Source organism: Buteo buteo, chromosome 27, assembly GCF_964188355.1.
Source record: "Buteo buteo chromosome 27, bButBut1.hap1.1, whole genome shotgun sequence".
Classification (NCBI taxonomy): Eukaryota; Metazoa; Chordata; class Aves; order Accipitriformes; family Accipitridae; genus Buteo; species Buteo buteo.
This window is the reverse complement of record NC_134197.1, coordinates 11,256,679-11,272,377: the sequence shown is the minus strand read 5'-3', so window position 1 is coordinate 11,272,377 and position 15,699 is coordinate 11,256,679. Positions and strand designations below refer to the sequence as shown.

Here is a 15,699-nt window from a genome sequence, read left to right as displayed (position 1 = left end):
CGTAGTCTACAAAGGTATTCATCATTAGAATATTCCTATTTCAAGCATCATGGGGGCTATTTGAAATTATTCTTTACAAGACTGGGGACGTAACGTGGGTCTTCATTTCCGCCTCTTGGAACATTCCTTGTGTAGCATCAAGTAATTTTTGGCATAAGATCTGAGTTTAACATAAAATATATACTTGCAAACTTGTTTATTGATGGGTTTGTATATATCTGGCATAAATAGATACAATCTCTAAAGACAGAAAAAGCCATGCTACATAGGGACTTTCAGAAATTAAGAATTCCAATAACTAATCTAGTACCTGAGAATAATGTAGAAATACTTGACCAAAGAGGTACTAGAATTAGAAATAATATGACAATATTAATGAAAGCACAATGTAAGATCTATAAGGACGTACTAGCCTTCTCCACTGACTGCAAGTATTTAGATTAATAGCTATACTGGAATAACTCATTTATTATTATGCAGTAAAAACATACTTCTCTCATAGTCACCCAGCACCCAGAATATAGTTGCAATAATCAAAAGATTTTGTGGTAACTAGAACAGTAGCTCCTTCTTCTGTAGCTGGTAATGGAAATGAAGTTTCACAGCCAGTCTCAGGTTTTACCAAGCCACAGTCACTGCAAGTGCATTCTTCCACTGAATACATTAAAGTTTCACTTTGAAGTGAGTGTCTAATTCCTTCTGTATTCACACTGCTTTCAGTATTAGCCTTGAGAATGTTATTCGGCTCCACAGAAGAGTCTGTAAATATACAGAAGTTAATTTAGTATATATATCATGCTATTCCAGACATACAGTTATTAAAAATCCAAACTTCATTATGTTCCAACTATGTTCCTAACCTTAGTGAAAGTTTTAAGATATAGTGAAAGTTTTAAGATGTAGTTACATATGATAATCTTTGTTCTATGACAATATACCCCCTATACTTCAGGATAAGCATTTAAGCAATCTAACACATATTTTCTAATCAGTTGTTATTTATTGGCTGAACACTCCACAGATATTAGTGTTTGTAAAATGTAAAAATAACTCAATTATTTTCACCTTCCCAAAATATACTATATAGGCTTCTCACAGGCTAGAATATTAAGTAAAACTGTTTAATATCTTATAAGATGGAAACCTAGTATTGAATGTGTATCCTCTACCTGGGTAGAATTCCTTTAGCATTCAGTGAGAAGAGGATGAAATCCTTATGAAGATCTTTTGCTACTGAGGGTTCATAAATGATTTCTCAAACACCAGCAAGCAAGCCAGGTATGAATATGCAACAAAACAATCCTGACATTGTCCAGAACCAACAAAGAGAGACTGCTGCTTTTACAAGTTATCATCTGGATATTTTATTCCCTAATAACTTTAATAACTTTATTGAGACTATTTCAGGAATACAAAACAATCCAACAAAGACAGTTATCTGAATCTGGAATATAAATTATATGCAAAATTTATACATGGTAACAGTAGTTAAAATGTACAATGATCTAAAATTATTTGATAAAGAATCTTATTTATTCACCTGTGGTTTTCAGGTTTTGTTTTAGTTGCTTCAGGTGCTTCCATTTAAACAAGACCATTAAGGTGAACAGCGTGAACATTAAAATTACTCCTAAGATCAAACAAGTCCAAACAACTCCACTTGAATCAGCACCTTATGAAATAAAAGAGATGCATTAAATTAATTGTAAACAATAACGAATGAACAGTAAACATGTCCAACACATAAAACTTTTTCTATATCAAAGGAGCAATTTGTTTCTATTGAGTGACAGCTCAAATAAAGCTTTAAGAGCTTTAAAAATTTATTCTTCTTAACACACATACTCATACAGGACACAGTGCATACTACTTTAATATTTTTGAGCCCATATATTATCCTGATAAACTCTTTCCAGGTTTTAGATTTCTTTAGGTTTTTATGTTTACAATTACAACATGAAAATGCCCAGCATAGCCACAAAGTATTGCAGAAATATTACTTACTCTTATCACAGTAGTTTTCACATGCAGGCGGCGGTGTACTAGAACATCGAAGATGACAAGGCTTACAAGAGAGCAGCAAATTATCAAAGTATTCATTTTTGGGGCAGTGTGCCATCAGGGCCAGTAATTATGGAACTGGAAAGCCAGAAATTGTAAAAGAGTGAGGATCATCTACAAAGGGCTTTTCAGTTCTCAGTTTTAGCAAATCTAAGAACAGCTAGCAATAATAGTTAGACTTTGATCACAGCTCCACTACATAGTATCATGTTAAAAAAAAAAAGGATTTAACTCTGAGGCCCCCAAGGAATTACTGTTCCTTTTTTGGCAATTCACAATTGTAGAAAAACAGAACAGCTGCACCAAGATAATTTTCAATGTAAATTTTGCCTGAAACAGAAAACAGTTATTTATAGAAGACATTTCTTCAACAGGTGCTAAACATTACAAACTGTAGAAAAGCAAGATGATCTCCAAACAGGAGTTCATAACAATTGTTCTTGTCTTCAGAATTTTGGGTTTTTTTTCACGGTGATGGGCCACAGTAATTATGTTTTCCTGTAAAATGCAAACTATGAAATGCTTAATTTTTTTATTTTTGTTCCAGTCCAAGGAACATAAGATGAAAAAAATAGAGGCAGGAGGCATAGCAGTAAGAAGATATGACCAATTCAGTTTCTAGGTTTGCCTGACTCATTCTGCAACTTCAGACAACTTCCTTCATACCTGTTTCCCTGGATGGACAATAATATTTAGAACACATAGGTGACGAAAGAATTACTTTTTGTAAATGAATGGTCTTCTGCTTTTAAGTGAGTTACTGTTAAAGTACAAGTTGAGCAGTTACTTCATAATTGTGTTGTACAAAATACATCTAAGACCTTCAGTTATAATGGAAAGACAAAATCTAGAGATTCATCCACTGGTATATTGCTCCTTGATTCCAAATTAGCCTCACTTATCTAGTCTATTAGGGTTTGGTCAGCTTTTTTGCTTTGTTAATTTTTTGGTTTTTAGCTGGTTTTTTGCTTATAACCATAGCTATATGAAAAATTTAATAAGGTTATGTTTTAATAGTGAAAGAAGAATTATATGAATATTTTACAATTTTGATTCAAGGCATTATCTGCATTTTCCCCCTTATTTTTCCATAATGCAAAACTGTCACTGTACTAAAACTGCGGTACCCAGCATGGAAAAAGAGGTGGCACATTGACCATGCATAGATTTATCTGTGTATATGCAGTGAGTGTAACATTTCCAAAAATGCATTTGGTCTTCTCCCAAGTAAAAAAAGCTTTGATAACAGACTGCCACAATGAAAATAATTCACACAGCTTACTTGTATCTTGACTTTTTAATCTAATAGAATTTATTTTAAATACAAAGTTAACCAGTAATATCTAGCAAGTTGCAACAACAGCCTCTATCCAGTATCACTGCCACAGATAGATTAGAATTACAGGCTTATTTATAGTTAAATTTCTCCCTGACAATTAAGTTAATTGGCTTTTTGGCTACAGAAAGAGAAAAGAAAAATATTGTATAAGGAATTATAATTTCATACTACATTACTATGTGTGAGACTTATTTTCCCAAGAAATGCAACATGTGGGAATACACAAACTGTTTTTAGTGGAATAGTCTAACAAAGCAGTCTGTATTCTAGTCTCTAGCAGATGGAACTGCTTATTGTGGCTTCTGCACTTGTTTCTATAGGCCAGGTGCACAGCTGTAGGCTTTCTATTATGGGCTTTTCTCCCTATTCAAGATTAGTGGATAAACAGGAATTGACAAAATCTGATTTAGGCATGACAAAAGAAAATATGGATACAGACCCTGGGCGATGCCAGAAATTTCACCAGGAAGTCAATGCTCGTACTGAAGTCATAAAACTGGTTCTGACTTGCTTCACACATTCACACTTCAGGGGAAAAAAACTAAGTTATCACTAGAATATCATTCCTATTTCTGATGAAGCACCATTTGCTAGCTTATGCATAGAGCGATTTGAGGTTTTGCTTTTAAGATGCTGTTTAACCTTTTCAATCATGGAGAGGGCAATCACATTCTCAGCTGTGATCAGAAGACAGATATTCGTGAAAGTATCTTCATGGTATCCACAGGTACAAGAAGTGAATTTCAGGACAGACAAGCTGGGTCCAATGCTTTAATCTTTTATCAATAATTCCATTGAGTTCAGTGAAATGCTCTCTAATTTTACTTAAATAGAATATTTTCCTGTGCCACAACTTTCATTGTTCTTGCATTTTTATATTCATATCTGTAACTTGTACTAAGACCCCTTATTCTTTTAGAAAGGAACCAGCTGACTAATGCTATAATTGTTTTCTGCAGCTGGTTCCAACACTATACACCTGCAGGATTGGTACAGTCTTTACTGTAGTAAAATTCCATATGAAATTGACAGCTCTCATATTCCAAAACTTTCAAACTATATCACAGCTGCTGAATGCTTCTAACATTATTTTAGTAGTCTAGGGAAATCACATGTGCACTCTAACAGATGAATGAATCAGTTCTTTAATCAGTTTCACACTTTTTTTTTCACCAGTTCTACTAGGGGTGTGGGGGAGGACTGTCTTTGTTTCAGCTGCTTTTATTACAGTTTTCCTGCCTCATTTTTTATGTACAATAATGACACTTTTTTTTATTTTGACTTTTGACTGAGTTTATTTCAAACACTTTCTTCAACAAAGTAGTTTTGCTAAATAGGTAGGTTTATAGCATGTTGGTATCAATTCACAGCTTCACAAAGAGGAGAAAGAAGTTCAGATTGACAGCAGTGAGTATTTTTGCTGGGAGACAGCAAAATGCTGTTGTTAAAATAGTGTGTAGAAATCCCAAGTAGGCAACACAGATAATCCTAAGCTTGAACAATGATAATTGATAAACTCCTTAAAGTTCAGTGTTGTTACCTTGAAGAAAGAAACATTGAAATGCTTGCTAGCGATAGGTTCTGTTAAACAGAATACCTTTATGGGCCACTTCGGGTCATCTTCAGAATTTTTTTAATGGAAGAGGGATTCTACTGAGACTTGTCTGACTCTTTCCATATGCACCCACATTCTGTATCACGGACCAAAGAGTAAAAAACAATGCTTAGCACTCCAGAAGTCAATGCATGTAGTTATTTTACTGTTTTCAAAAAAAACAGGCCTTAAACAAAAAACACACACACAGATACTTACAAGGTATCTTCCAAACATATTGACTGAAGGAGGTAGCTTTTCTTGGAAAATGTTAGTCTAACTTTCCTGCATACCTGCATGGGTAATATTTATCTACTTCACAGGAACACTACAAAGTAATTTTATTAAAATTCGCTAAGTCCTTTCAATTAAAATTATTAAACCCATGCAAAGTATGAGTCAATAGAATCATAAAATACCAGGTTGGAAGGGACCTCAAGGATCATCTGGGCCAACCTTTCTTGGCAAAAGCATGGTCTAGACAAGATGGCCCAGCACCCTGTCCAGCCAAGTCTTAAAAGTGTCCAATGTTGGGGAATCCACCACTTCCCTGGGGAGATTATTCTGATGGCTGATTGTTCTCATTGTGAAAAATCTTCCTCTGGTGTCCAATTAGAATCTCCCCAGGAGTAACTTGTACCCATTGCCCCTCATCTTTTCCATGTGACTCCCTCTAAAAAGGGAGTCTCCATCTTCTTTGTAGCCACCCCTTAAATACTGGAACATGGTGATAAGGTCTCCCCTAAGCCTTCTTTTCTCAGGGCTGAACAAACCCAATTCTCTCAGCCTTTCCTTATACAGCAGACTTTGCAGTCCTTTGATCACCTTTGTGGCCCTTCTCTGGACCCCCTCCAGCCTGTCCACATATTTTTTGTATAGCGGGGACCAAAACTGAACACAGTATTCTGGGTGTGGCCTGACAAGCGCTGAGTAGAGTGGGATAATGACTTTATCTCTGCAGGTGATGCCCTTGTTCATGCAACCCAGCATCCAGTTGGTTTGATTTGCCGCAGCAGCTCACTGTTCACTCATACTGAGCTTGCTGTCTGCCAGGACCACCAGGTCCCCTTCCACAGAGCTACTTCCCAGCCAGGTAGATCCCAGCCTGTGCTGCACTCCTGGATTATGTTTTCCCAGGTGCAAAACCTTACATTGGTCTTTGTTGAACTTTGTTATGCACTCCTGCTCTACTTATTACCATAATGTATCCTACAACTGATATGTATTTGATATGATATGGTACTATTCATAAAAACTGTGAAAAATGGACCTAAAGAGAGAAATGTTGATCTAAAAGCAACAAGAGAAATAATAAAATATGTCTAGAATGAGTAGACACACTGCTTATAACATTGCTTCTCTATGCCCACCATTGCTATACCCAAATAGGATTTCTAAATTCCAGGGAAAATGTAGAGTGAAATCGTCAACACAACAACCATTTAAATTAACACTCAACAGTAAGAATACTTTCTCTGGTACAGTTAATGCAGACATGATTTCATCCCTGAAACTTACAAATTTCATTTCTGAAATGTAAAGTGACACCCTTAAAGAACCTTCTGAAAAGTTGACCAGTTTTATAGCTCAGATTCTTCTGAGGTTCAAAAGGAAGTCTGAAATCACACTTCAGGCTTCTGTGCCCTACTGATGCAAAGAAAAATACATCATTGATAATTTAAAAGTAAGATACATTCCAAAAGATACTATTATGCAATAGGTGTGATAAATCTTTTCTAGAAAACCAGATGGCTCAAGAATTTTTCAAACAACTGTCTAAAATAACTCACATAAGTCTAAGGTAGACTGGACTGGTCTGAATCTGTTTAGAATGGTCTAATGAAATGAAGAGTTATAAGTTCATGATGTGGACCTAAGTTTTCCTTTCCAGATCATAGCATCTTTCTGGATAATCCGGAAAAAGGGAAAAAAAAAAAAAAAGGAATACCATTTCAGTAATGTGTAAGATACACATTCTATTTCTAAGTTTGAAACTTATGTGATTAAATCAACACTGCTTTCTCAAGCAGATTAAGAACATTTGTGGAAAAGTAACTTAAGTCGTGATGTGTTATGTAAAAAGAACCCATAGCTGCCACTCTTACTGAGGGTGTCGCTGGTAATACAAAGAAGTTCAGAGGGGTAATGGAAGCAAGTAGATAATGGTAACTTCATACAGTTTTATGTCCTCCAGGCAATGCACATTCTTCCCCTTTCCATAACCCTCTGCACATGTTGACAGAGCAACACTGACAGTAGTTTGGAAGAAAATGCATAGACCAGATAATAATAATTAAAAAAAAAAAAAACAACCAGAGATTCTCAAGGCATACTGTTAACTCAGTGCTGTTATGTGAAACATAATTTTAAGATGATCTATTGACACTACACAAGTAGCTTCTCCTGGAGGCAGAGATGCTTCCCAGCAGATGTAACCCAAACATAGGACTTGCGGAAAAAAATATTAGAGAGGAGTGTAAGACTTGACATTACTTTGTGAGACAATTAACAATGGAATGAACTACAGGATGTAACTCCTACCACAGGTAGTATTATTAGAGTCTTCACAACTACTTTACTTTTTGCTATTAAACTCTTTCCTCTGTTTTCCTAGTCCAGAAGTGCATCTGATTTTACTTACTGGCAATGACTTTTCCTGTGTACCCAAAATACCTCTCTCCCCAAAACAGCTTGCTGTTATTGTACTTTAATACATCTGTTATATGATATGCAGAAGTGTTAAAATTGTGATTCCTAAAATATTTTGTCACTCAAATGTAATGAGATATATTTTAAATCAGCCTATTTTGGCACAAAGATAATTCATGTCTAATTAGTAAGACTGGTCTGTAAGTCACCAAAGATGTGGTTAGATTATATACAGCTAAGCTGATTAAATGTCTTGGTGTTAGTGAAAGGGATAGTCCTGCTCTTCACTCTGAAGCTCAAGGAAGGGCTCTAAGGCTTACCTGACCACACGGCAAGCAGCTTTAATTTGCTAATCCAGTCAGTTCATAGAGCTTTACTCCCTAGGGCCTGGGGAAAAGGCCAGAAACAGAACAGAAAGATAAACAGCTGATTACCTAGTGGGGATGTGAAACCAAGTCCACCACAGAAGTACAAATTTGGCGAACTAATGCACCAAAGTCTTCATTTTAAAAGTCTTGTCAAACTCTTGAGTAGAAATTAATTTATGTCTAATTATTAGATATTGTGTATATGGGATCATAAGATATCGTGGCAGATATGTCTACACTCTTTATAACCAGTTGGCCAGAAACAGTTTTCCTATGTGGCTAGTTAGACTTCAAACACATTTATTATAAGACACAGAAGTAAATACAAAGAAGTCTCATTTTTTCAAACTCTAGGAAACCTCCCCTCAAGTAAAAGGCTAAATACAACTCATTTCATCAGAGCTCTGGAGAATACTGCTGTCTCTTACAGCAATTATTTTCCTCCTACAGTTGGACTACTACTTCCCAAAGCTTTCAGCCTTTAGAGATAAATTACTTTTTTTTGATAGATGTGCCCCAAAACACAAATCCTTGATTATTAAGCAATGCATTTTTCACACATAGCAAACTGGGGAGCAATGATAGTAAAGGGTCTCTAATGTGTCATTCATATAAACAACCACCATAAAAGTCAGTCTTTTCTCCTTAGCTATATATAGTTTTATTGATGTATGTAATGATGAAACAGAGGTGACAAATGGTAGAAAAACTATGAGGAATTACAGTTGTCAGGGCCTGTTGCCTTTGTTTTCTGCACATCCTAACATTCAGAAGTCCTACTTCCAAAGGGTCTGAAAGCAGGCATGTAATCAGAAGATCTTGATAAGCAGTAATTCCCAGTGACAGACCTTGCTACACATCTAAAACACACATTATTTCAAAATCTATGTCCTGTGGTTCACCTGCTGTTTTCACTGACTACATGAGATTCCCCGGAACTTCTGAAGACAAGTATCTATATAGCAGTTTTGAAATTCCATTTTGGAGGACCATTTCTTATCTGCCCATGCCTCTAAAAAGCATACTACAAATATTTATTCTTAAAGCAGAAATTAATCCAACATAACTGTTTCTCAATTCAGTAAAACACTGTGTTGTTCACTCTCAAAAACAATTGTCAAACTGTGCCAGATAAAAGCTAACTCATTCAACAGAGGATTATTTGGTGCAGTGTGCAGGAAATATATTTGATAGTTATTATGTAGATGGGTGATGGCACTTGCAATAAAACAGATTTAGGGAAATGCTGTGCTACAGAAGTAAGGAAGACATTTTCTATCTTAACAAGATTGTTGTGCAACTTTCATTTTTTAGTAATTTTGATAGGAGGGAGTTAAAAATAAAAAAACTTTTAGCACTTTATTGGGAGAAGTGTACTATACCAACTGGCTTTAATGTGAGATGTAATGTCTGAATTCAGAAGCTGATTATAAAGTAGAATCTTGGATTCAGCCAACAAATGAAACAAAAACCAGAAGCACTAAGAATAAATGTATTAAGTGACATTAAGATAAGGATATTGTTACTTAGAAACTGTAGTTATGTTTTGCTAATAATTTATCCACTGCCTTGTATAATACATATTAAATCCTCTAAGCAGCACACTATTTTGTTATATATAGGCTGTGCACACACACAAAAAAAATATGTCTGAGATGACTGGATATACTGATGGTTCTCCTACAGCAATACTTACCTTTAGGGAATAATAAATATATAGCTTATTTAACAGTGAAGTTACATTTCAGCTTTTTCTCAGTTATGGGATTTACAGGGCTTGCATTGGCTTTCCGCATAGAATTACATGTCGATACTAACAAATGCTTTCTCCTCGTCACTTGATTTTGCTCCAAAAAGCTGACAGAAATTAGTAGAGTTTTACAAAATAAGAAAAGATTTATCAATATAGTAATCGGTCATTTAACTGCAAATCCAGAAAGTGTTGCCAGGGAGGTATTTCTGCTGTTACATTACTGTAACTTAAGTTCGAAAACTCCCCAAGATATCCTCTAAGAATAATATAATTCAGACAAGTTAAGCTGGCCTGCTGGAGTTGACATCATTATGGAGAGTAATGGGAAATAAATTTAAGAAGAAAAGTGTCACCTGCGGAAACAACAGAAAGAAGAAAAGGAAAAACAATTCTCAGATTTGTTTCTAAAGTGTTTCAGTCTGACTCAAGAGTGACACCCAGGGACAATTTATAAAGACCAGTGTGAAATATACTTCTTTGCTCTCCTATTATGATTATCAACCACTGACAACTCCTCTCTTAACTTCAAATCTACATCTGGAGGCAGTAAAACATCTATTTGTTGTTTAGAATAATAATTTTAGCATACTGTCAATTCTATTAGGGTATCAAACTACTGAACAGGATTTCAAGAAATCAAGTAATTTTCCCTGGTGAAGGGAGCACAGGTAGGTAACAGCACAGACCAGGAGGTAGTATTTTGGAGCTGTACACACACACACACACACTCGAGGTTTACAACCTTCTATCGTGTGAGCAGAAGACCTAGAGTTACATGCCACTTTGGCAGAATACAAGCATACCAAGCACTGAGCATCCAGCCAGAGCATTTCCTGACATGAACCCGAATTTGACTGTTCGTTTCCTTAAACATCTGCAGAAGCCTAAAACTTCCAGAAATCCATGTCAGTGCCCGTTTTTAACATGTGTTAAAATGGTATTACTTATGTGACAGAAATTAGTCACCCGAAAAAGGTAAGGAGAATTTTATCTTTCACTATTTAATCTGAAAAAAGCTATTGTGGGTTTCAACACTGAAATAATAAAATGAAAACTCTGAATGGAAAAAACGAAGAAAGTAATACCATTATGGCAATAATTAAACAAAGATTGAAATTAATCTTTCACAGAACAGTAGATTAAGGTCTATTTACCACACATAACTTCAACAACAAAGCTTTGTTCTGACACTGCTTTGGGGTTTCTCTGTTCATGCTTGTGCCAGCTTTTTTGCCTGACTGTACTTCAGAAATTCTGCTGGCATAATTACATAGCACTTACCAAGAGAAAGAGGGTTTTCTGCTAGGCCTATTACATTCCCTTCACAAACAACATTAGCTAGGCTGACAAAGGAATTCTTCTGGCTGTATAGTTGCTTCTACATTGTCGTTTTGTGCTGGCACAGCTCTTCTGGGTAGCACATGTAATTTTTTTTTTCCACTCACTAAGGCAACTGACCTATGCTGTCAAGCCTTATAGTACAGGCTTGATCTGAGTCCTCTCCAATTCCCTAAAGCTATTTACAGAAAAAAATCCAAAGAAAAAAAATCCCCTATAAATCACCTCATCACAACAATCCTAAAAATCTGAGGGATCAATGTACATAGAAAAAAAATCCACCACTTTTTCTTCCCAAAAGTTACTGCATTTCGAGGAACAGCAGTCTTACAGACAGTTATTTCCTAAAAAAGCATTAAAACTTTCCGAAACAGTTATTTTCAGAAATCCGTATTTTGTTAAGCATATGCTTCAACTGTATGGTAGGGAGGAGATAAGTTGCTCTAGGAATGGGGTACACACTGCTAATAAACAAAAGGAAGGGGTTATTAAAGGATTCACCGTGTTCATTAACTTTTACAAGCTGCACAGAACAATGCTCTTTTTAGACACAATATTGTTTAATGTCGTTTGGGCACAGTGCAAAATCAAGAACAATGTGCATTTTGCCTGTTTGGTTCAACACACTTTAATTAGACCACTGCTTTGAAAAGAGTGATGTTGCTGTTGCCACATCTGGTATTTCCAAAAAAGATTAAAGAAGAAAACAACTGAAGAAAAAAATGTCCCTTAAAAATAGTAATTAAAATAACAATAGTATAAACATTGTCAACTAAATCTCAGACAGCTTCTGTATCTGTTATTACGTTCAAAGTTTACCTAGCTAGGAACCAAGTTATGGAAAAGATTAAGTGCATAGCACAGAAAAGCAGTGTTAATAAACCCTCTGGGGAAAGATACCTTTTCATTTGTCTTGACGTTCCACATGTGCCAACATAGTTATGTAACTACTAAGGACAATGCATAAAACAATAATTGTGCAAGCAAGTTTGGATTAAGCTAATACTTAGTAGAATGCCAGTGACATTTTTATGTTGGTGCAATAGTTTTTACGGAATGTAAACTTAATTTTTTTCTTCATTTTTTCATGTAAGCACTTTCATTTTGTGTTGGAAAAATAATCTCCCACATAGTACTATTTTAGTGACTTTGCAGATGGACAAAACAAACTAAAACTAATCAGTGGTATAATACCAACAGGAGTAATGGAGTTAGAACAAAAATAAATGCATGAACACCTATGAATGACAAAAAGTGCTTGGCATACACTAAAGTCTAACAAGAATTTTTCTTCTGATAATTTTAACCAAATCCTCTAGCTATTCAAGTGTTTGTGGACAAGTTTAGGTAACACGCAGTTACTTTATTTCAAATTCCCATGTCCAACATCACAGTACCAATATGTGCTCTCTCTCAAGACAGAAGGGAAAATGTAATTGATTTAGTCATCCCTATTCTGGAATAATTCCCCATGCAAATTGCCTTCTCTGGAATAAAAATACTGGCACAGAATAATTCTGGAGTAATTAGTCCTATTTAGAAATTAGCTCACTATTTCATTCTCACAATGTCATCATGAAGTAATTATTTTCTGCAAAAATGTGAACATGTTAACTAGCTATAGAAGAACAGCTTTAAAAATACCATGACACTGTTATTCTTTCTTCATGACAATAATGCCATTTTGCTTCAGTCATTACCAAAACTAAAATCTTAAGGGATCTCTAATGGACAAAATGCTCCCTCAGCTGGAATTCTGGAGAATTAAGAAGAGGAAAAGAAAGCACATGAAAATCCCACATGGAACTAGTTTTGTATTCCCACCTCCCTAGAGACAGACAGATACCATGTAAAACACAAGTGTTATAAAACTCTTACCACATGTATAAGGCAGGAGGTCTGGCCTAGAGTTGTTATGGAACCCAACAGTGGACATAGCTCTGAGCTTCTCCCTGTCAGGGAGTCACTGCAATAAGAAAGGGTGAGAATAAACAGCATGTTACATACCCTGCATTAACACCCTGTATTGATATTTTCAGTGCTAAGTTCAACGTTTTCATTATCTCACAAAAACATTCTTTATTAACAGTCTAGAAAAAGTATATGAAGTACAACTGAACTCTGTTTGCTAGTGGGGACTCACCTTGTGCATCTGTGTTAGACTATAAACCCCACTTTAAATGCCAGCCACCTTTCCTACATTTTTTTTACCTCTATATCAAGCTACAAGACTGACAATTTGATGGTATCCAGAATTGCAAATTCTCTCTGTTACTTGTCTCCTGCTAGAACAATACTAGCTTACAGCCAGTGGAAGAAAATCTCCTGAGGATCTGGCACTTAAAAGTTATCATTGTTGCTCGATCACCTCAGCATCCCAGCCCCTGAGTTTCTCAAATTTGTCTCAGGCCACAGAGATGGCCTGTGATGATGCTCTGTGATGCTCTGCACAGAGCAAAATTATCCTCTGTTTCCATTCATCATTTCCAGAGAATCTATATAACTTATGCTTGTAATATTTATTCTCCCCATCCAACAGATTTACAGGTGAAAACAAATTTACTCTAACAAAGCAGCAGGTTAATTTACTAATCACAATGTTACTAATCAAGATGAAAGCACAAGAACAATTGAAGAGAGGTCTGTATTGTACTTAACAGGATTTATTTTCAGCTGGTTCAGTATCTTAACTGACATGATGCCTCCTCCCACCAGTCCTACACCTGACTTTCAGATCTCTAGAACCACACAATCTCTGCCTTTCTTCAAAATAGATTCCCTCTTGTCTCTAACCTTCCCAATCCTAACTCAGTCACTGTATATATCATTGAAGTGATCTCATTTTTCCCTTCCTTGGATGCGTGTTCTTTGCTCAGCACATTCCTTCCACATTAAGCAATCCTTCTGCTGTTTACCACATTTTCAACTGTCATAAGGTTTATAAACTATGTATAGATTCTTCACAACGTGCACACCTAAACACACGTCTTTGTTTATTTTGAGCTTTTGATAGCAAAAAAACCCACACATAACAAACAGTTTTGATAGCAAAACTACTTACCTAAACCACTCTCCCCCTACTTTTTATCAGTCTGGAGCCTCATGGTATCTAAACCACAGAAGAAATTCTGTCTAAGGAGTAAACTGCAGTGGCTGTGCATTTGAAGAGGGCACCTTGAAAAAAGAACTAGCTAGCACCCAACTTACAGATTTCTCAAATCTAAACAACAGGCTAACTAAGCATTAGATCACACAGCTGAGAACTCTGAGCCTCCAATTAAAGTAACCTGAAGAAAGGGGGTGGCACTTCTAAAAAGGATGACCTTTCATTCTGTATTTCTAGAGATACACAAGTAAGAGAAATAAAGGTTTTGTATACATACAAAAGTGAGAGATGCGTGGTTAGCTTGGAAAATAATGAGCTGAGCATATGAACTATTTGAGAGGTAAGGAGATAGACACAGAGAACTATAAACTGGTATTTTGGTATATAGGTCCATGTATTTCTTTTGCTGTCTAAAGTAAAAACAAGTAATTTTATGCTTTTTTTGAAACCTGCAATATGTGCTTTAACTGCTCTAAAATAAAGGCTTTAAGTCTAGATTGGAGACCTCAAACATTTGGAAAACCAAAGGAGACTTTTATTTCAATCTCTTCCATTCAAATAGCTTAAAATACATTAATGTTAAGACAACACAAATAGGGCAATTATGTGAGTGTCCAGCAGAGGGAGAGTAATAGGTCAGAAACAGCATTTATTAAATAGCAGGGTTAGAACAAACAAATCAGTGAAAAGACGTTTCCAGGTCAAGATATCTTAGTTTGGATTATACATGGCCTTGTGCAAATATAAAAGCCTCTTTATAACTCACTTGTGCTTCCAGGAACACCAGCAAAGCTTAGGATAGACTTGGCTCTTGAAAAAGCCATCATGGTGAAACATAGTGTGTTTTTTGTTCTCTAGTTCTGAGCTACGTCTCCACAGACTACCTGGAAAGAGAATTTGCCAGAGTTTATGAATATTAATTTGTAATCTCCTGATACCTAATCAAACTTAAACTAGTTCAGTATTTTCAGTTCTGTGTCAGGCCTCATTAATATGAAAAATATTTAGAAAAACTCTTACACAGCCTTCAAGAGGTCTATCAGCTGTACTTAGGTACAGCCTTAATTCACTTTTTCCAAAAAAACTTTCTGGACTCATTTAACTCTACCTACTTTTTCTAAGTAATGCTAAACTTAATTTCTAGAATGTCTTTTGAGATTGTTCTTTCACATAAGCCTCAGATAAAGAGCTATACTTCTAGAATGGCACTTTCATATCTGAGCAAAGTTTCCTATATTTTTCTTTTAGTAATTTACCTTGTAACTCTTGTCTTTTCTTCCTCCTGGGTAAATAACTTATTCTTTTGGCTTTGTTTTTAAAGGCTCATTCTGGCTTCAAAGCAATTCTAAATAACAGGCTACTCATTTAAGTGCATAACTAATGTACATATTTGAATACTTTTAAATTTCAGGGCACGGCTCGCAGTGCGTCAGTTGAATTTCAGCTTGCTGCCACACCAGAAAGGGAAGTCTTACTCCTTTCCTGCTCCTC

General features: G+C 35.7%; 1 protein-coding gene across 1 annotated transcript; it reads right to left on the bottom strand.

The window, feature by feature from the left end:
• Window positions 1–196: 196 nt before the first annotated feature.
• TNFRSF17 (TNF receptor superfamily member 17) lies at window positions 197–15,096 on the bottom strand. The gene is made up of 5 exons (XM_075058452.1): window positions 14,975–15,096; window positions 12,981–13,068; window positions 2,005–2,139; window positions 1,541–1,672; window positions 197–759 (listed from the first exon to the last, which is right to left on the bottom strand). Exons 3-5 carry the CDS (start codon window positions 2,117–2,119, stop codon window positions 503–505), a joined length of 504 nt encoding a protein of 167 aa, XP_074914553.1. The 5' UTR covers window positions 2,120–2,139; window positions 12,981–13,068; window positions 14,975–15,096; the 3' UTR covers window positions 197–502.
• Between the last annotated feature and the right edge of the window lie 603 nt (window positions 15,097–15,699).

What these genes read in the sequence shown, in the direction of transcription:
- TNFRSF17 (XM_075058452.1), bottom strand. Translation starts at nt 2,119, where the DNA reads ATGGCACACTGCCCCAAAAATGAATACTTTGATAATTTGCTGCTCTCT. An exon ending in TGAAAACTACTGTGATAAGA is followed by an intron (nt 1,673 to 2,004) that starts GTAAGTAATATT and finishes TTATTTCATAAG; the next exon opens with GTGCTGATTCAAGTGGAGTT. An exon ending in ACAAAACCTGAAAACCACAG is followed by an intron (nt 760 to 1,540) that starts GTGAATAAATAA and finishes GTATATTTACAG; the next exon opens with ACTCTTCTGTGGAGCCGAAT.